Below are 19,889 nucleotides of genomic sequence, written 5' to 3' on the forward strand. Positions count from 1 at the left end.
CGTGTAACATTGTGACTTTATTCTTGGAACCTAACAATTTTTTTCTTGTAACATCATGACTACTCTTATCCCAAAATACGTCTCGTACCCTTGTGTGTGTGTTTTTTCATGTAACACTGACTTCATACTAAAATTTTAAAAAGTCACCCAAATTGTTCTTTATGTATGTATATATTGTGTTTATTTAATGTTGTGACTTTATGCTTGTATCTTGCATTTTTTCTTAAAAATGGTATACTTAATACCTGTAATATTAAGACTTCTCATGCCCCGAGACTTTTTTTTCAATTAACATTGCAATTTCACTCTCATAACATTATGTCTTTATTCTCTTAACCGAGCAATTACTGACTTTGTTTCTTATTACCTCATTGTGATTCTATTCTCCTGGCATTCCAACATTTAAAAAAATTCTTGAGTTTCAACTTTTTTTCGTACACAAATATGCCTTTATTACTCTAATAGTGTGAAGTTATTGTCATTTTATCACACTTCTTCTAACCCAACACTTTTTCTCAAAGCAACACAATTTTTCTCCACTATCTGTGTCTTAAAAAAATGTATTACTGTGATTCATTCTTGGTTGTGTTGAAGCTCACAAAAAAATTTTTTTCTTTTAAAAAATAACACTTTATTCCTGCAATACTTCAACTTTATTCTTGGAACATGATGACATTACTTTTGTTACCGAACAACTTATTTCTCATTACATCAACATTCTGAGATTGTACTTGATCCCTATAATTGAACTTTATTGTTCTTCCCTTGCCACGTTTTTCACATATGAAGTGTATCAGAAATGTGGCAAGACTGGTGTGACTAAAGATAAACAATATTTGAAACGCAAACTACGACGTTTCCCCTTAAGTGTTGACCATGTGATCAACCAGTACGCCTACAAAGAGATTCTGCGATGTTTTCTTCATTTAGTGCATAAGAAGCTGTGGCAGTACCACTTGCGGCTGCTTCTCTATGACAATGTGCCTGCTTTCAATACTGTGAGCATCTGACAGTTCCTAGCCGAGAAGAACATCAAGTCTAAGAGCAACCTCCCTGCTCAGCCAACCTGGCTCCGTCTGATTAGAAAAAAGAAAAAAAAAAAGCTCAGAGGGATCAGTTTTGTAGACGCGGACAACATCAAGATGGCGGCAAGAATGGAGCTGTGGAAGAATTCTTCCAGGAATGCATGGAGGTGTGGCAGAAAAGGCTGGGGAAAAGTGCGCTTTACTCCTGGAAGAAAACTTAAACTTTGGAGTTTGGATTTGAAACACCCCAAACGTAATATTGTGGCTCTATTCTCGTAGCATTATAACTTTTTTTTTTCTTGTACTGTTGCAGTCTTCTTTTCATAAAACTGTATTCCTGTAATTTTAATGCCTTAGTCTCATAACCTTACAACTTTTTTTCCTGGTCCTATTATTCCTCTTAGGTTGTCATGTTATGTTTTCCCTCAATGTTCGGGCAATATTACACTTTTATGCTTACACCCTTACAATTTAATTATTGTAATCTAAAAAAAAAATAATCTTGTAACACCACGTGGTAGTGTTGCAACTTTTCTTTGCCCCCCAAATGCCACCTATATTCCGGTCATTTATTTTCATTATCCATAATTTTCTTTTACCCCTTGGTGGGATGCAGATGCAGAGCACCCCCCCCCCCCCTTTTCCCTCTTATTCACTTGAAGACCTTGGAGCCAAGGCTGGAAAACGTTTTAATAGGAAGGCCTTTTCTTCTCCCACTTCTTTCCATAGTTGCATCTCCACCTTTCCCCATTCAGGGCCCGTCTTAGACAGAGAAAACATAGGCCATCTATTCAAAAGGCATTTAGTCCATTTCTTTCTTGGCCGGTAAACCCATTCATCAATTGTTCTGGTTTGTAGATGGCATTCTAATGCTAATCTGGCGTGTTAAATATCTTTTTGTTCCCCCAGCCATCTTCTTTCACCGTTTTGTCATTCAGTTTATCCAGTTTTGGCCACCCATTTTATTTATTTATGCGCCTGCTCCTATTCATGCGCTCATGTATTTTTTATTATGTTGTTTCACTGTCATGCAGTGTCAACTCACTCCATTCAGTGTGGGCTACTTGAAGGGCTTGCGGGGACAAAGCGTGTACACATTGCACCGCTATTCACTCCGTCCAGCTGGATCGCTTGAGAGGGAGAGGAGGAGGAAGGGGGGCAAAAACCTAGTGAAAAGAAATCCTGCACAATGGACACAGAAGAAGTGCACAATGCTAACAGTTTTCCAAATACCACTGATTGCTTTCATCACAATGAGCGAGAGCGACCGCTTTTCTCCGAGCTCCACTTCAACAAACAACGCTCGCACAAAACCTCCCAACCCTGGTTTTGTGCGCAAACAAAACCTCCTCGACCGTCTAAACGCTCCCAGAGAAGAGAGAAGGGGGGAAAAAGGGCTTTCACATTTCCTCCCCTTGCAAGATAAAACATCATAACAAAGGCTAAAAAGCAGGATTGTAATGCAATTGATTTTGAAGGAAATAATTTTAACAATAACATTAAACAGCAGTTAAATGCAATCACGATTCCAAGTATTCTTAAATAAGCATAATCATTTGAATACAGTTAACTATTTGTAGATTTTGTTTTTCAAACGCACCACGAGATCACTTTGCACGTTCTTTTTAAGTGGGTGGTGTTGTTGGTGGTGGGATAGGATGCGATGGGTGGGCGGTCCCCCAAGGAGGAAGTTCCACGGGTGTTGCAAACGCGGAGCTCCACTCAAAGGGTTTAATTAACCGCGACGGAGATAATTATCCCTGGACTGTCCAAATTAGTTTTGCATAATCGCACCGATCCTTATGAATTAATCTCCCAGTGTAATCTAGTAAAAAAAAAAAGGGGGGGGGGCACAGGGGGTGGATTGAAATTCAACACACACAAGCACAGTTTAGAACACACGGTGATCAGCAGGTTGTGCATGCCCCTTTTAATTCATATTATATAAATGCACTTTTAGGGGGTGCATGCACTTTAAATACACCCTCAGTGACACCGGACAAAAGCGGCCATTTTGGAGGAGGGGGTTTATTTTACACTTCACCTGGACTCACAGAGAGGGAAAAAATGATGTTTATCACATCAAAAACCGTCATCCGATTATTTTTTAATCCTATTCGGTTTTATTGTAATGATTATTATTGTTCCTGTGATCAGTTTGTCAACAGGTGACACATAAAAGAAAACACAAATATACAAATTCCATAAGAGTTAGTTATTTAAAAAAAAGATTTTCTTGTAATCCTTGCACATGACACACGACGAAAGTGTTTTTGTTGTTGGTGGGTTTTTTTTTTATGGGGCGGGAATTTGAATTTATGTCTTGAAGGGGGTTCAAATAAATTATCGGTGCATCGTCTTAAATGTCTCATGTGCAAATTCATTTTCGTCCTTTTTATTTGCTCACCATAGATTCCACTAAAACAATAAATATTACAGACATCTAGAAAAGGGTTTAAAAACTCTAAATCAGAGGTGGGGAATCCAAGGCCCGTGGGCAACTAACGGGCCATGCATGGGAGCATTGGATCAGGCCGGCCATGCATTTCTAAAAACCAATAGAGGAACTGTTATCTTTTAAAAGTCCCAAAACGCATAATATAGAATGATAAACATTTTTCCATCGTATTTTATTATAAATTTAGTTTGGACCTGGAGGACTTTATAAAAACAGCAAATATTCCCCACCCCTGCTCTAAATGTACACTTAATGCAAGTGAAATGTCCCTGCGTGGGTGCCTCAGAACACTAAATAAACTGACTTTTTTTGTCCATGTTTTTTGTTTGTTTTGTTTTGCAGGTGTGTCACAATCCTCCCGCGGTGGACCCACGAACCGTCGGGCAGTCCCAGCTCCAACAGGTGCAAATTAGTGTTTCCCCCCCTTCGTGGGTAATTGGCAGAGGTTTGGCGAGTTCTCACGGAGACCTTAAATAAAGGCAATCATCCATATACATGTGATATATGCTCACGTCATCACATGTTCAAGTTTGTGCATGCATAAATCAAACTAATGCATCGATAGTTTTTTGTTTGTTTTTTTAATTCTCGCGTGGGGCCGATCATAACGCTGCTGCGTAAGCGGGATAAGGTTCGAGCTGAGGCTTCCCCATCCCGGGGAGCAGGATGTATGCGAGTGGCGGCTGGAGTCCGGTGGAGGGCCACGCCGTGCAATTGCAAGGGATCATATAGCCAGGGTTCCCGGGGGACGGGTGCGAGTGGGTGTGCGTCCCGCCGCCCACGCCGGCACCGCCGGCCCCCGCGAAAGCACTGGCGGCGCTCGGCGGGTAGCCCAGCGGGGACGCGTAGGGGAACGAGTGCGGCGAGAGCTCGCTCATCTTGGAGCCCAGGTCAAAAAAGGAGTAAGGGTTCGTTGACATAGACGGGTTGAAGAAGACCCGTGCCGCCGCGGCCGCCGCTGCCGCTGCCGCCTTATCCGGGTTGCCGATGATACTCTCGGGCAGAGCTCCGGCGGAGAGGCCGCTGACTTTGAGCGCTTCGTGCTCCCCGAGGTTGTAGGGCACCGGGAAGGAAAACTTGTCCTTTTTCATCAGTGTCTTGGGCTTCCGCCGGGGCCGGTACTTGTAGTCGGGGTGTTCCTTCATGTGCATGGCCCGCAGACGCTTGGCTTCGTCGATGAAGGGCCTCTTCTCGGACTCGGTCAGAAGTTTCCACTCGGCGCCCAGCCGCTTGCTGATCTCCGAGTTGTGCATTTTGGGGTTCTCCTGGGCCATTTTCCTCCGCTGGGCTCTAGACCACACCATGAAGGCGTTCATCGGGCGTTTGACGTGATCCATCGGTTTAGACATACTTCGCACGAACTAACTGTAGAGGAATGAACACATGCGCGTACGTCAATAAATGCTCTTACTCTCGACGATAAGCGTCATGAGTCGTTTACTTACTTCAGACTTCAATTCTTCATCCCAACCGCGATGATGTTATGCAAAAAAAAAAAAGAGAACTCCTTAAAAGTGTTGTATTCTCCTATTCATCCTCGCGTCCACGCCAAAGCAAAACAATAGTGGGTAGAAAAACACGCAGTCTCTTCTCGTTGTCCTCGGGGTGTCATCCAGCATCAGCGGCAGCGCGCACGCAAGTGGATGACAAGTCTCGGTGGCCCCGTGTGAAATACTGCATGTGTGGCAGGTAGTGAAAGTGCCCAGTGGCGCATGCGCACTAGAAGCCATCACTGCGCGATCGACTCCTTTTTTTTTTTGCTCCCCCTCCTCTTTTTCTCCCTCTAAATTCCCATTCTCTGTTTTAAAAAGATGTTCAATAGAGGCGCAGTATTACCTCGATCACTTTAAGCGTCCGTTTTAATTTCTATTACTGCACGCGTAATAGTCCATTATACGCACAAATGCGCGGACCCTTTGGTGAGCTTGTTCACCTCGCATGGCCTCACCTGCCCTTAACGCCTCCACACCCACTACCACCACCTTTTAAATACGAAGACAGTCTTTAATGGTGTCATATTTGGTGACAATATTGAGCCACTGAGGAGGTCTGAAGTGTTTCTAATCGCACTCGCGGTGAAATTAATTACTTTCCTCAAAACCACCATCACCCTCCCCCAGCACCCCCTGCCCATTTTCCCCTCTTTTCACTTCAAAAGACCCTCCCAAGGGCAGCCAGCCGATTCCCAACTTCGCAATTATTACACTTAGCAGCTCGGACTTGTGGGATAAATTGTTGGTTGGAGAGTTTTCTTTCTCACACCTTCTCCGCTCTCCATTATTATATATGTCCAACAAAAAAAAAAAAAAATAAGGGAATAGCAGAGGGCTTGGAAAACATAAAGGATGAATTATGTCTGCAGGTGAAACAGTTTAATGAATGAGGAATTCAATTCACAGTTGTTTCCCCCCTTTTAAAATATTGAAATTTGCAGCACAATTAAGTATACAATTATGCATAATTATAGGCATATTTTTATGAATAAGTCATATGCCACGATTTAATAACCTTGTTTGCTATAAATTATTTTTAAGATTACGCTAAAACAATATTATTTTCATTATTTATTTTGTCCAAACAGCTTCGCGGGGAGGATGATCAGCATCTTGGGTAGTTCATGTGTGTAAGAGAGAACCCCCATCCGCCCCCCCCACACACACACACACAAACACAAAATTCCTCCAAGAGTGGCATAATTTCTTCCACAGAATAATGACATAAAACAAAATACAGTGATTTTTTTTCAATTCTTCTAAGATGATAGATAATACATAATGCTTATATCATCCCGCCAAAGGTGATGGTTTGTTTTTTTATGTATATTTATTTTATTATTCTCAATTACCCATACAAAGGTTCAAATTCCATTTCTTAATTTTATGGAACTCCTTTCATTGTTTTAGGCATTATCATCTAACATTTTTCACAAATTTATTTTCTTCCATTTTTTGTTCAGTATTTTTATTTTGCACGCACACATACACAGGCACACACACATGCATTTTGTGGTGTTTAGTTAGAATCTGCTCACACAAATGTAAGGAGGAAACCACAATAATATCATAAACCCTCCTCTCACCTGCAGTCTTCCTATCCTTCCAGGCCGTTGTTTTCAGGCCGGAAATAACACTTCAATAATTCAAGATGAGTTAGTGAGCGCGGGGAGAATTATACCTGCATGGCTCCAGCCTCTGAGACCGCGCCACCTCAGAGCTCACAGAGCAGGATAAGGCTTGAATAGAAAAAAATTGCACAGAAATAAACAGAGGGAGACAGCAGCAACAACAAGCCCTTGGGGACTTTCTCTTCTATTAAGAGAGAAGATCACGCACATTTGATTCCCCAGTCACTTCCTAAAAATTAAAACAAAAATTGGCGCGGCAGCTATCACTCTGAAATGAAGCAGCCCCGAGAGGTGCGAGGATCTTCATGATAGCACCCAAACACTTTAGTCCGCATGAGAAGCATGCGTCTGTACAGAATAATTTGTTAAATTCTTCAGCATTTTTACTGTGTTCATATATTTAATGTTGTTGTTTAAAGCAACACATTAATTGACCTCCTAAAACAATGAGATACATCTCCCCCCCAAAAAAACAAAAAACTGACCAGTTATTTATTCTATCTATTAGAAAAGATTGTCGTTATTTTTTCGAACTTGTCTTCTTCCTTTGAGCCTGCAACTGAATCTGCCTGTGCCTTCTACCTTCTTGAAGATGCATGCAGTTAAATGAGAGAAAGGACGTTGAAGGAGGACGATGCTGGTACTTGAAAGAGGAAGAGCCAGCAAGATGAAAAAGGAAGCTGCAGGAAGTTAAGGGAGAACGGATCTGCGCAGATGAAGGAGGTAGAAAGTTAAAGGTGAACGAACGAGGAAGTTGAAAGAGGAAGATCTCGGTGGATGAAAGTTGATGCGGGAAGTTAAGGAGGCATATCTGAGTAGATGAACAAGGAGGTTGGAGTAGGAGGAAGAAAGATGCATGCACTTGAAGGTGTGAGGAGGCAAATGAAGGCTGGTGACCTGCATCGTCCTCCTTCAACTTCACCCTCAGCTGGCAGTCGGCGGTGACAGCTGAAGAAGTTGAAGGTGCATGCGTGCCTTCAACTGCCTTCACCTTCAGCTGCCTGCATCATCGTCATTTAACCGCATGTATCGTCCTCCTTCAACGTCCCGCATCTTCCTACTTTCAATTCCCGTGTCTTCTCCTTTAACTGCATGCATCTTCCTCGTTTACGCGCTTGTTTTTTTTCCCTCCAACAGCTTCCCTCTTAAACTGCCTGCATCCTCCTCAAAAAAGTGTTTTTCTCTTTTAGTCAACGTGTCCCCTGCCCGCGACTTCCTCCTCCTCCTGCTGCTCCCACGCAGGCCGAGCAGTAAATAGCAGGTATGCAGCGTTTCTTCTTCAGATACCTTTAAGATTGATGTCCCACTTTTACTGCAGATTTTCAGATTAAGACAGATTTTCTGTTTCAAGCGTGGCTAATATTATAATGAGACAGAAGCTGTGAGATGTTGTTATAAATATGATGTGTATTGTTTAAAACATTTAGGCCAGTTATATAATTAGCTGATGAAATAAATTGAATCATAAAGATAAGAGCACCATGACTAAAGCATGCATTTGATAAAAAAGGAAATAAAATGGGAACATTAGAAATATTTTTCTCCCACCCCAAAAAGGCATACACATGTTGGACAAAGGTGCTCTCTGCATGATGTGATCGGTATTGACAGTCAATTAGTCACCAACACATCCCATTAGCTCCAGAATCTTATCTTAAGTGAGCCTTTGATAAAGTGCTAATGACAAACAGTTTAAATGTGTAAGCGAGCCAATGGATTGCTATTTAAAGATAGAAGCCATTTTGTATGAGGAGGTTTCTTTGCAGCGTTTCACAATACACAGAAAGCGCACTAAAGAGCAGGGCAACATAATGATCGGATTGCCAACCAGACAATGTCGACTTCGGCATCACCTCAAATGAGTCACACATCCATAATTCATGTGAATAAAGTTAGTATTTTCCCGCGGTTTAAAGATGTGACCTATTTTGAATAGTTGTGTTCTCCAAACACATTCAACGGGTGCCAAATTAGTTGTGCAGCTCTTTAATCATTCTAATTATACAGTCTTTATTGCTCCTCGGGGCAGACTTTCGTGTCTTTGTCTATGTGGGAATTATTTTGGTGAAGAACCAAAATATTTACTCAACCACAGCCTAAATATTACGCATATCAGGAGGAATTGAGAAAATAATCCTCTCATAGACCGCAGTATTAACTTAATCACATTAGTGTAAATACTATTGATGGTGGTCATGATCCTGAGTGAGCGAGCGCGAGTGTATGTGCGTGCGTGTTTGCATCACAATGTAGCAACGGTGCAGGATGGTGCTGAAAAAGGCCCCGAGGACTGAGCGGTGTCAGTGCTTGTGATGTGCCGCTAAAGAGGATTGATAGTCGTTTCCTTCATGGAGGAGCTGAGCCGCCGCGTACAACAAACTTTGAAAGCACATTATCGAAGGAGAATAGCTCCACAGAAGCGATGCGCTGCTTGGGAGCTTGATAAGACCTCCGTCTTTAAACCAGCGCTTGTCATCGTAATAAATGTAATCTCACCTTGCCTGAATATCTACAAAGTCCCGAGGGGGGGGGGGGGGGGGCAAAGGAAATACTGTAGTAGCAAACGTCCTGGATTGGTAAAAAAAAAAAAACTGATATTGATGAAAAGTCAGATTTTGGATTTGAGATTATAGCGCTGAGGCTTGCAGGCTGGATGTGGAGCCGGTGCATATCCTCGGTTTGGATCCACCTCCCTGCAGGCTCTGACTTTTCCCATGATAGACTGTTTGGAACCATTTAGCAGATACATTATCACCGGCCTTTTCTTCCTCATTATATTCGCCCCCCTTATCGCCACGGCATCGCTGCAAAGCCCCAAATAGAGAGTTGTAATTACCACCACTGCCACCTGATAGCGACCCCTCCTATCAGCTTTTATCACTGCAGGTCTTGCTAACTCATCACTGGGACCGGGGGTAGAAAAAAGACCCGCTCGTGGCACACATCTCTTAGATAGACGTATAGTTGCAGTTGAGGGATCAGAGAAAAGTGATGCACTAAGGCCTTTTCTTCGCCCCCCCCTACTTCTTCCACCTCGTTTCCTGCAACCCCACAAAGACTCTCCTCTCCCTTTATGCGGAGGCTGAATCGAGGCGGTGGCGCAAACAAAACGTGATCCAATCTCCTTGAACCCGTGGCAGCACCGCGTAACGCACGGCGTTGGCTTTTACATTGGCCATCGTCCTTGAGCAGGAACGCTCGATTTATGTTCATGGCACATCAAAGGCGCATGTGTAACAGTTGTCAGGGATAGCGCTCGCAGCTTGTTAGCCACCTCTGACCTCCAGGTTTCCCTTGTGCCAGTGAGTAGGCGACGGGAGTTCAGTCTGTGTGGGTTTTGGGTTTGAAACAGTGCATCTGTTTTAAAAGCCCTGATTAGGGTTCAAGAATGCTTATGTCTACAGAAGAAAAGAGTGAAAAGACCAAGTCAGACAGCATAATCATAAGGCGCCGTGTGCAGAAAAACTGAGAAGGACATCATTTAATCAAGCTTACAGCAAAATTCTAACCTTGACTCGGGGTGGCATTCACACAAATGAACGGAACAAAAATCTCAATAGCAAGCTGAATTATGTTAACTTGCTTTGGTGCTCTCTTTGTCTTGCGTATATAATTATGCTCATAATTGTATGCCACCGGGTTGCTTTGGATTCATCTGCTGCGCTGCAGTGAGTTCTTTATGTGCACTACACAGCTCACAGTTTAATTTGTATCATCTGGCGTAATAGGACAGTGTATCATCCAAATGCGAGTGCCCTAAAAGGTGGTACAACTTCGGCTTTTTCTTGAAAATCATGCCTTAAAAAGTTGCACAACACCTTGGCAGTTGATTCTTCACAAAACTGTTGCAAGTGTCCCACCGTCTGCCGCGAGTTTAGCTACATTTTGAAATTTAAATTGCAGGTAAGCCAATGTACATTTAACAGCCAATCAAAAATGCCATGATCTATCGCATCATGTTTAACAACAAAAATTTAATTTCCGGGTACGATGCGACATCCGGCCACCCCCAAACCATATCTTTACATCAGCACAAGAAACTTTGGAAATCCCTCCGCTGAACGTACGGGGTGATGTTGACTCAAGAAGGCCCTCAATATAGTTTTGTGTGGGTGGGGCTAGATTGCAGGAATTGGGTGGCCAAGTCATGCGGGCAGGCGAAGAATTTGGAACAGGCCATTTTCACCTGTACCGAAACAGTGTGCATTTATGACAACTGGGGCAGCATTTCGACAAAAAAAAAATACATTGAAAACCAAATTGCACAAACTATGGCATACGAAAACTGAGGTTCCATTGTACAGTGTGTGTGTGTGTGTGGGGCATCAAAATGTTGCTTCCCAATTAGAATACAGAGTCGCAAATTCTTCTGTTGCAGTGCATCACGACGTGTGGAAATATTATGCTGCTTTTAATGTTCAAGCTCGTGGGAGTGTACGTATGGCGTTTGCATGTTTCTGAATGACTGTGTGATCAATGAAATGGCAGGTGTCCTGTCAGCAGAAGCCTGCTTGGCCTAAGAGAGAAGAGGTGGGTGGGCGGGCGATGGCTGTCTGCGGTTATTTCATTATTTTGACGAACGCAGCATCAGCACGGCTACTGTCATGCTAACTTCTCCGGTGTCGCTCGCCCCAATCGGGCCATTACTCATTCGAGTGAGTGAGTGAGGGAGACGGTAGGTGGTGGCTGGCAGGGTGTATTGATCAAATGTTGACAGAGTATTCCCACCTCGTGCCCGTGCGACAGCCCTGATGCTCCCGCCGACTACTTCCACTTATCGGCAAAGCAGGCGCTCTGTGCGTTAAGATGTTTGTCTAATGATTTGAAGTAATCTGTTTATTCCCCCGCTTCTCCTCCTCCCCCTCGTTTATCTAAGCAGAGCAAAGCGGGGAACATGCCCGCTCAAAATCACACTTCAAAGCACTAATCAGCGGCGTGAAGATTAATAAATTTGCTCATGCGAAAATGCTCCTCCAGTTTGCACTTTTTGTTGTTCTTTGGTGAAAGTCAATATCCAAGCAAAGGTATACACTCGGAATAGATAGCCGCACAAAGGCCAAGACCCTGGAAGTGTCACATCATCCTCCCAGGGGATGCAGGCTAAAGACGCTGCCTAAACAACACGCCCCCCCCTCCCTAATGCCCAGTCATCCCCGAGGGGGCTGTTTGCATCCCAAAGCAAAGTATCTTCTCTGCTCAAATTAAGTCCTGCCAAGACTCAAGTGAAATCAATATGTCTAATCCATAAATTGTCCTGAGTGATAATTGCTAAGAGGAACTGTAATTACAAAAGACATTAATTCACCTCCTTAGATTTTGTGCCACAGGAGTCCAACCGACCCAGGCTTACAATTCATAGAAGTGTCTGGTGTTTTTTTTTCATCAATTTATTCTTTAATGGACATGGTACCAGCATTTTGAAACATGAAAACACAAACTAGACAAAGTTATTCAAAATCATCATTTCCATCTGACCATATAACAATGATCACCTATGAAAATTGTGAGCTGGCACGTCACAACCACAAAACAAGGGTAGAACACAGCACTGCTGTTTCGCAGAGCTGGGCACTTGACCCTTTTTTGCCGGTCCGGCCGCGACCCTCCACCCTTGACCTGGGTACCCTTCCGGCCTCGACCCCCACCCTTATTCATAACAATTATCCCCCCAAACTCCCCCCGCCCCGTTGAGTGCTGCGCGCAGCTTGACTATACTCGTGGACACTAGTTGTTTTGAAACAGTTGCATTCCAAGTCGGGGGGGTGTCGTCGCTTCAAAAAGAGAGCGACAACAATGGATATCGTACCTGCTACAACCATAAAGGGACCGAGATGACTAGACTATGCATTTAATTTTATTGCGAAAACGATCTGGAAGGTGGCGGCTAAGGGGGAACGTGAGTGAGTAGCTTCTTTACACACACATACGTGACATAACACCCACGCCGCTGCCAAACTAGTTTGCTTTGTAGCAGCAACGAGCTGCGTGGTGGGAAACTGTATGTCATCTCAACATGTGACATAATGGACCGATCAGAGCAGGAACGATTCCTGATGTGTGCGTGGCATGTGTTGCAGACCTGTCCCCAACAGCACAATGGTCATGGGAATCAATGATGCGGAAGTAGAAAGAAGCCTAAAAAGAAGCCTTTCACCGAGTAGGCTGATATTAAATTTGGCCGCCTCGCGATCACGTCACACGCATGAGATGAGGGCAGATTAGTGGGTCGGACTAAAATCTACTTCCGGCCATGCTTAGTCGAGCCCTTTTTTAAAATTTGTCAGCCCCCACCCCCCGGGCCAGAGGCTCCGACCGGTCCAGCCCCGGGTCAGACTGCCCACCTCTGCTGTTTCGTTATGGGAGTCCTCGGTTTACGATGGTCCCAATATGGTTTCGAGGTTACCAACAACGCGTAATCAACTACTTTGCACAGCCGCGTAAGAATACGTTGCGACATGCTAAGTTACCACCATACTTAATGTGTCACTTAATTGTTTTGTATTTGTGGCCTACGAGTGTTTTTCTTACTAATACTTATGGTAGTTATGTCTTTATTCCGTAAGAGTAGGTTAGTGATAGGTATTTTAACTTGTATAGAAATGAGATAAATCGAGGACTGTAAAGCTAATATAGTCCCTCCTGTGTCCAAACTAAGTCACTTTACTCAGGCTTTAACTTACACTGTAGGTCTACCCAATTCTAAGTTAGACGATGTTTAACTTTTTGAGCTATTCTTTTGTATTGTGATCCATATCCAATATTACTGTTTATATTTACTGTGTACCTGAAACAAACGGCGTGTTCACAAGCATAATTCTAAACTCATACACATGCAGACCAACCAAGGGTCTTCAAAGGTCTTTTTCGGGAAATTCTCAGGTGCACAAGCATCTTCTACCATCGCCGACTACTGGCCTGGCATGCAAATGACAGCATTTTCATTTGTTTTTGCATGTGTGAAAAAAAGTTGCTGTCGTTCTTGTATAAAACTTTTCAAAAACCCATAGGAGCAACAGTCCTGTATTAAAAAAAAAAAAAAAAGTAAAGTCTCTCATCATGTAAGCGTACTCTTGGGAAACGTTGGATGCCCTCAAGTTCTCTTTCTGAGCACATTTGGCTCTGCTGCAGGCAGTGTGTGAAGCTTTTTGATCCCTTGCGCGCTACACTCCATGGGCTCTAACACTGACCAGTCATCGATGACAAAGGTTTCACAAAATACACACTTTTGTTCCCGCCGACAATGTGTTACGGGCATTAGCATGATAATAACAAGAAAAATCTACATGGCTCAAACCTTTATGCGGCCGACTAAGGACACTCGGAGCGCCGCACAAACACAGGGCGACGACCTGTGTACATTTGGGTCTTTTTTTTTAAATGCACAAACATTGTACAGGCATTCTTGTGTGCAGCCCCAGGTTGCAGCTGGCCTGTCCCTCACTGTGCACTGCCAAGTGCAAGAAAAGGGGGCTCTCTTTTATCAGGACGGAGCGAATTTGGGCTAATGTGTCTGCTAGAGAGTGTCCCATGGAGCCCCGCTCTCCCATTCTTTGGCCATTCTTTCCACTTTTCTCCTCTCCTGCACTCGGGATAATTGCAGTTTAATTGGGTGACAAGAAATGAAAACTGTGTCCACATTATCTGGGATTATCTCTTTTTCCTTCAGCTTGCCATCAATTCAGAAGGCCCATTTATCAGCACGGGGGAAGCTGATGCTTGGTCAGCTTCGAGCACCAGTTAGCAAAATGAAGCGCGAGGGAGGGGTTGCTGCAATGGGGGGGGGGCCTGACAGCTCGGAAAAAAAATGTTCTTTGCATCCTATCGTCAGTGTGCATTCATCTTCAAGATGCATATCTTTAAGCCTCTGTAAATCAATAAAAAATACAATCCTATTCTTCCATTAAAAGTGTTTCTTTTCGAAACACAAAAAAAACACCAGCTCAAGTTCTCTAGCACATTCTCCCCAACAATAAGTATGCTTGAGTGGAGATTATTCAGAAACATCTCACAAAAGCAATCACGCATCACTTTAGCATCACGGACAAAACAAAAATAATGAATGCAAATAAGTTCCACGGTGCGCTTTAAAGCCTGCGTCATTCATTTACTCGACATTCTTAAATTGTCTATGGCAAGGTTATAAACATTGAGTCACCGCAGCCTAAGCTCTCGTCCCTTTTTGTTTGAGCTACACTCCAAATTAAAAGCCTCTTTCAGGATGCATGGATGCATTTAATGACGATCTGCTCTGATGCCACCGAGGGGAAGGTTGTTTGGAGAAAGAAAGCTCTCCTCGAGAAAGCCTCGCCATTGAGGGCTTTGCTTTTCTATTCTTACTGTACATTTTCTCTCACAATCAATTCTCCTTTCATGTATTTGCCAAACACTCGAGCACCATTGCAAATGGGCCTTGCATCAGGGTTATGACATTGTAAATGCGAGCCATATAATGGTGAGCCGATAAGAGGAAGCAGATCAGTAAGCAGTTTAATTGATAGCCACTGCATACAAATGGGTGAGACCAAGGGCGTAGCCAGAAATCTTTCAGTAGGGTGGCCAGGGTGACAAAACATGTCACTGTATGTTAGTGTTGGGAATCAATAACTGGGAATTGAGTGGAACCGGGACGATCATTCCGGTCCTCCCGGAATCGTTCGGATTTTAAAATGTTGGTGCTAAATACTGATTCATAGTTAGCCTCACGGAAAAAGCATGAACGAAGAAGGACCGATAGAAAATGTATGTGTGCGGTGCGTAGCCCCTCCCGCTGTCGAAACTGCGGCGTGGGGACCATTGAATAGCCTGTAAAAAAAGAAAAACAAACAGTTTTCAATGTGTCATATCTGCCATGTGACTATGTTATGTAAAAATATATTGTGTTAAGGAAACATCTATTTTTATTTTTTAAAGTGAATTTCTATTTTGGATCTGTGCTAGGTCTCAAGTTCTTACAAGACTGAAAATCATCTTTTAGTTAGTTCTACTAACTGGATGGTCTAGTCATAGCAACATTCTGTAAGTCGGAACGCAATGCAGTGTTGTAATTACAGTAAATATTTGTATGAAAAACACATCCAAGCCATAAATATAAAACAATCAAAACAAACAGTAAACATGGTGTTAGTGTGCCTTTGTAACATCGAACCGACTTACGTTGGGACGTAGTAAACTGAGCAGCTCTTGTATTTCCTTTTCTTTCTGAACTAAATGACCTGTTCTTGCATCTCCATATACAAAGGAGGTACATCTTTTCACATTAGCCTTTTAGCACTTTAAACAGCTGATTTTGCCGATACGTTGCCTTTTTTTTTTTCAGTATTGGTGTTGACTTGTCCATAAAGCCGTATTGTACTGAGCAACCAGGACAGAGATGTGTGTACGGCTTTCCGACATTGCAATATGTTCCGCTTCAAGATGCTTTAGTCATGACCACAATTTTCCTCTTTGCTTTCGCTGAGATCATAAAAAAACAATTGTGATTTTCATCTTTCACATGCTCATTGTGATTAGACCCCCATTAGAGGTGTTGTAAGATTTGCTGATGTCGTGAGGCTTTTATGGCATATTTATCTATAACCATTCTAGTCTTTTTACACAAGAATGCAGATGTTACTTTGACAGTCCACAGATAGCAATGCAAGTTTATTTATGTAGTCTATTTCATACACTCATTCATTCAAGAAGCAATGAGTTGATACCTGAGCCAGGATGAGAGCAAAGCAGGGATTTGGCTGTCACATTCACGCCGATCATTTTTACACTACAGGAGAATCGCTGAAGACCGGTCAGTGCATGATAGGATGGGGGGAGGGGGGCGTGGGGTCGGGGGGAGGGCTGCAGTTTGTCTCATCAGAGTGCAAATAAGTTCTCATCACTGTCCAGCGTAATCTGGTGCACGGGCTGCATGCGCTGCTTTAAATCAAGTGTCAGGGAAGCTGCAGGTGCTACCTCACAGACAGGCAGCCCCCCGGGGCGCCGTGAGCGCAAGGATAAACGGCGAATAAACGGCGGTGCTGGCAGAGCAACGACCTGATTAACTCACTGCGGGGGCAGTTTCTCATCACCAACCCCCCACCTTTGTGACGGCCGAGCCTGGTGTCACTTTCACTAGTGTGTACGCGTGCATGCCAGCCAGGCCCAAGTCGTCTGGGTTACACTTGTAGCCAGATAGAGTTGGTATGTTTAAAGAGTGAGAATGTGTGTGTGTGTGTGTGTCTGTGTGTGTGGGTTGCATCTCTTGGGACCGTGCTAATGTGTCAGCTCCATGGCTCATTTCTTTCAATTACAGCAGCTGGACCTGGAGAGAGAGCGAAAGAGCCCACCAGCGGTCCGCTGACAGCCCCATATGGGTCCCATCACTGCTTATCAGCCACCCACTCGTGAGTGAAGAAAAAAAAAAACTGAATGTGACATATTGCCATCAACAAAAGCGGTTACACAGAGCACAATTTGCTCTTTGTCGTTTAATGAGCAGGTGACTGTGACAGTCTTTCGATGTTAAATTAATTTTTATTCATCCCCAGCCCCCTCCGCTTCCCGCTTTCGAAGTCACCCTCAAACCATTTTAGAAATGACAAAATATATTCTAAATGAAATCCTACTGTGACGCTAACTGCCTAAATATTTAAATAATAAATGAAAGTCACCCTTAATCATCTCCTACTCTCCGGTGGAATTGTCCAATTGTAAAATGTTGATTTAGCATGCAACATGACTACACAGCGTCAATTTTTCAAACAAGCTGCGCTGTTTTCTATTGTGCTCACTCCCCCCTCACTCACTTCCCTCGTGGATCCAACCCCAAATTAATTAACATGATACAGAAATAGGTAGAATGCAAATGTTGGAGCCCTCACTTTGTGCCTGCGTACTCCTTTGTTTGCCTTTATTGTACCAAATTATTTAATTGGGTCTCTCTGATTGTGCGCAGACACAGGAAGGAACACGGGCCATTGTGGGCCTCCATACAAGTCACAATATGCTATCAAATTCAATTCCCATCAAAACGTCAGGCTGCCGGAGAGCCTGCAGCGGCCCCCGAGATTAATGAAGATCTGCATCAAGGCAAAGCGCGAGTCTGAGATTGGAGATTTTTTTTTTTTCTTCCCCCCAAATAAAAGACCCCTTCAACAAGAACAAAGCAGGCCCTGAAAAGCACTGGGATGTTCTGAGAGGGTGAAATACAACAAAACAAAGAGTTTGGCGTGGGGATGCAAGGGGAAGGTGGTGTGGGGGGGGAGATACCCCTTTTTTTTTCTTGCCAGTCACTTGATTTGCCTAATTCAGTCAATAAGTTGAGATCGACAAAACAATGCATTACCAGTAAGAAGAAAATACTGAAACATTTAATAAGTGGACTTAAGCACCTCAGCACCTTTTTCCATGAAAGTAGTGGAACCTTTTGGGAATTTACAGTCCCCTTTATTTAATTGATATTTAGTCATACGGTTGATATTTTTTTAAATAATTGTTTCAAATATAGTTTTAAGAGAGAGAATTCAGCTCACTTTTATATAGTTTTGGCAATTTTTGACAGTATTTATTTTTGTCGACACTTAATCAAAAGCATTTTATTTTCAAATGCAGTGGAATATGAATTGTTGCCTACTCCTCAAAGAGCAGCAATGACTACATGTTGCGTGTGTTTAGATGACGGATAAAATAACAGAAAGTCAGGCTTTACCTTGATTGCGCGACCTGACGAGTGAAAAGCGTCAAATTAAAAAACTTGTCCTATTCTTTCAAGTCTTCTGCCATACAGAAAGAGAGCGGGAGAGACGCACCTCGGCTGCATTCAGCATGTGTGAATGGATTTTTCTTTTCAGTGGCTTTGTCTGACTGCAACAACTGCGTGAATTTGTTCCGTGAAGGCAGCGTGTCGACAGGTGGCCTCTTTCAACTCAATTTAGCGCGGCAGTCCTTATTTTTGTTTTGTTTTTTGTGCCGCAGAGATTAAAAGACTCTTGACGTGTGATGTGCTTGATGGCTACAGCGACTGTACGCACCGCAATGGGGGAAAAAAAAAAATTGAAGTCACATTGTTCACATACACTCACCAGACACAATATTGGGTAACGCTGTAAATTCTCATGTTTGATTGACACTATCATGAGTATTAATTTAACAGTTTACATGATTGTCTGTCATGTAAAAGTGGCAGAAAGTAACACTCAATCTGATAAACATACTGTGTTGATAAATGCCTCAATGAAAATAAATCATCTTTGTAAATGCAGATTTTTTTTTTGGTGTGTAAAGAGCAGTGTTTCCCAAACTTTTTGCTTCCTCGCTGCAACCAAAACATATACTGAAATATCCTCACGTAATGCCATAACTTTATTTAAAAAAACAAAAGAAATACATGTCAATTGAAAATTTGTCCTTTGCCAATTCAATGTGTGCCTGATTTATGATCAATAAAATAGCTTTCATTGTTTTACTCTACCTATCAAGCAAATAGCAAAATTGCATATACAGTAGCCTCAATTTGGTTTATACTATTTAAAATGTCTATTGCGAAAAATATCTTCAGACAAATAAAAGGAAAGCCAGATTGCCTACTTATCCCCAAGCGCTTAAACGTAGCACTTGATTGTGTATTGACTTGAATTGTTTGCGAGCAGATTCCTGCCTTTTCAGCCATTACAAATGAATATATTGTTTGGCTTTTGCTAGAATACAACACATAGCCATCAGTTTTCATGCAAACTTTAGAATTATATATTTTTACCAGTTTGGCAATGATCCCCCCCCCCATAGACGTGTGCCCTTGTTGAGGAAATACTGTTGATCCATTTCCTACCAACATACGTGTAGTATTTTAGCATTTTAATATCATGCATTAAAGCATTTATGATTTCAGATGTGATGCTGCTATCCACACAACAAAAGGAGACCCATGAAAAAGAAATGATTCCGACCGGTGCCACCAAAGCATTCGGCTCGTTCACATTCCGCCCGCGTTGTGTCCCAGCCCGCCATATTTACTTCATTTCCCGCCATTCATAGATGCTGCTCGCCGGACCGGAACATTCCAGCTGCCACCTCAACATCTCATTATTTTGGGGAAATATCAAGCTTGTATCGTCTTGATAAATAATTCGCGCTAGTATAATGTATCGGACTAAAACATATTTTCAGGAGGGCGGTAGGGTTAAAGTGCCAATCTCACCTCTTTTTATTTATTTAATTTTATTTTATTTCGCCCCGAAGACAGAGATTTCCATATATAGAGTGACCACGGCGAGCAATCGGGATGGAGCGTGTGTCCTCCCATATTGCT

The 19,889-nt window shown here is 42.9% G+C and overlaps 2 protein-coding genes across 14 annotated transcripts in view; one reads left to right on the plus strand and one right to left on the minus strand.

Annotated features, from left to right (window-relative positions):
• LOC147136421 (claudin-10-like) overlaps positions 1-19,889 on the plus strand; it is a 108,791-nt gene that overhangs the window by 21,227 nt on the left and 67,675 nt on the right. For 7 of the 13 annotated variants that reach the window (XM_086051531.1, XM_086051535.1, XM_086051530.1 and 4 more), the window contains 3 exons: positions 3,826-3,885; positions 7,200-7,330; positions 7,798-7,868. In XM_086051531.1, the coding sequence (XP_085907657.1) occupies positions 7,322-7,330; positions 7,798-7,868 (80 nt within the window). In that variant the 5' untranslated portion in view covers positions 3,826-3,885; positions 7,200-7,321. Of the gene's footprint in view, positions 1-3,825; positions 3,886-7,199; positions 7,345-7,797; positions 7,869-16,895; positions 16,987-18,556; positions 18,805-19,889 lie in introns of those variants that run through there. The other 6 variants (XM_086051540.1, XM_086051541.1, XM_086051542.1 and 3 more) reach the window with 3 other exon arrangements.
• Positions 2,941-5,531, minus strand: sox21b (SRY-box transcription factor 21b). The gene is made up of 2 exons (XM_086051547.1): positions 4,929-5,531; positions 2,941-4,848 (listed from the first exon to the last, which is right to left on the minus strand). Exon 2 carries the CDS (start codon positions 4,830-4,832, stop codon positions 4,086-4,088), a length of 747 nt encoding a protein of 248 aa, XP_085907673.1. The 5' UTR covers positions 4,833-4,848; positions 4,929-5,531; the 3' UTR covers positions 2,941-4,085.

Source organism: Filicampus tigris, chromosome 14 (genome assembly GCF_054856515.1).
Source record: "Filicampus tigris isolate MCC_2025a chromosome 14, RoL_Ftig_1.0, whole genome shotgun sequence".
NCBI classification, from domain to species: domain Eukaryota; kingdom Metazoa; phylum Chordata; class Actinopteri; order Syngnathiformes; family Syngnathidae; genus Filicampus; species Filicampus tigris.

Bases quoted from the DNA above. Each gene is read 5' to 3' on its own strand.
- sox21b (XM_086051547.1), bottom strand. From the start codon at position 4,832: ATGTCTAAACCGATGGATCACGTCAAACGCCCGATGAACGCCTTCATG.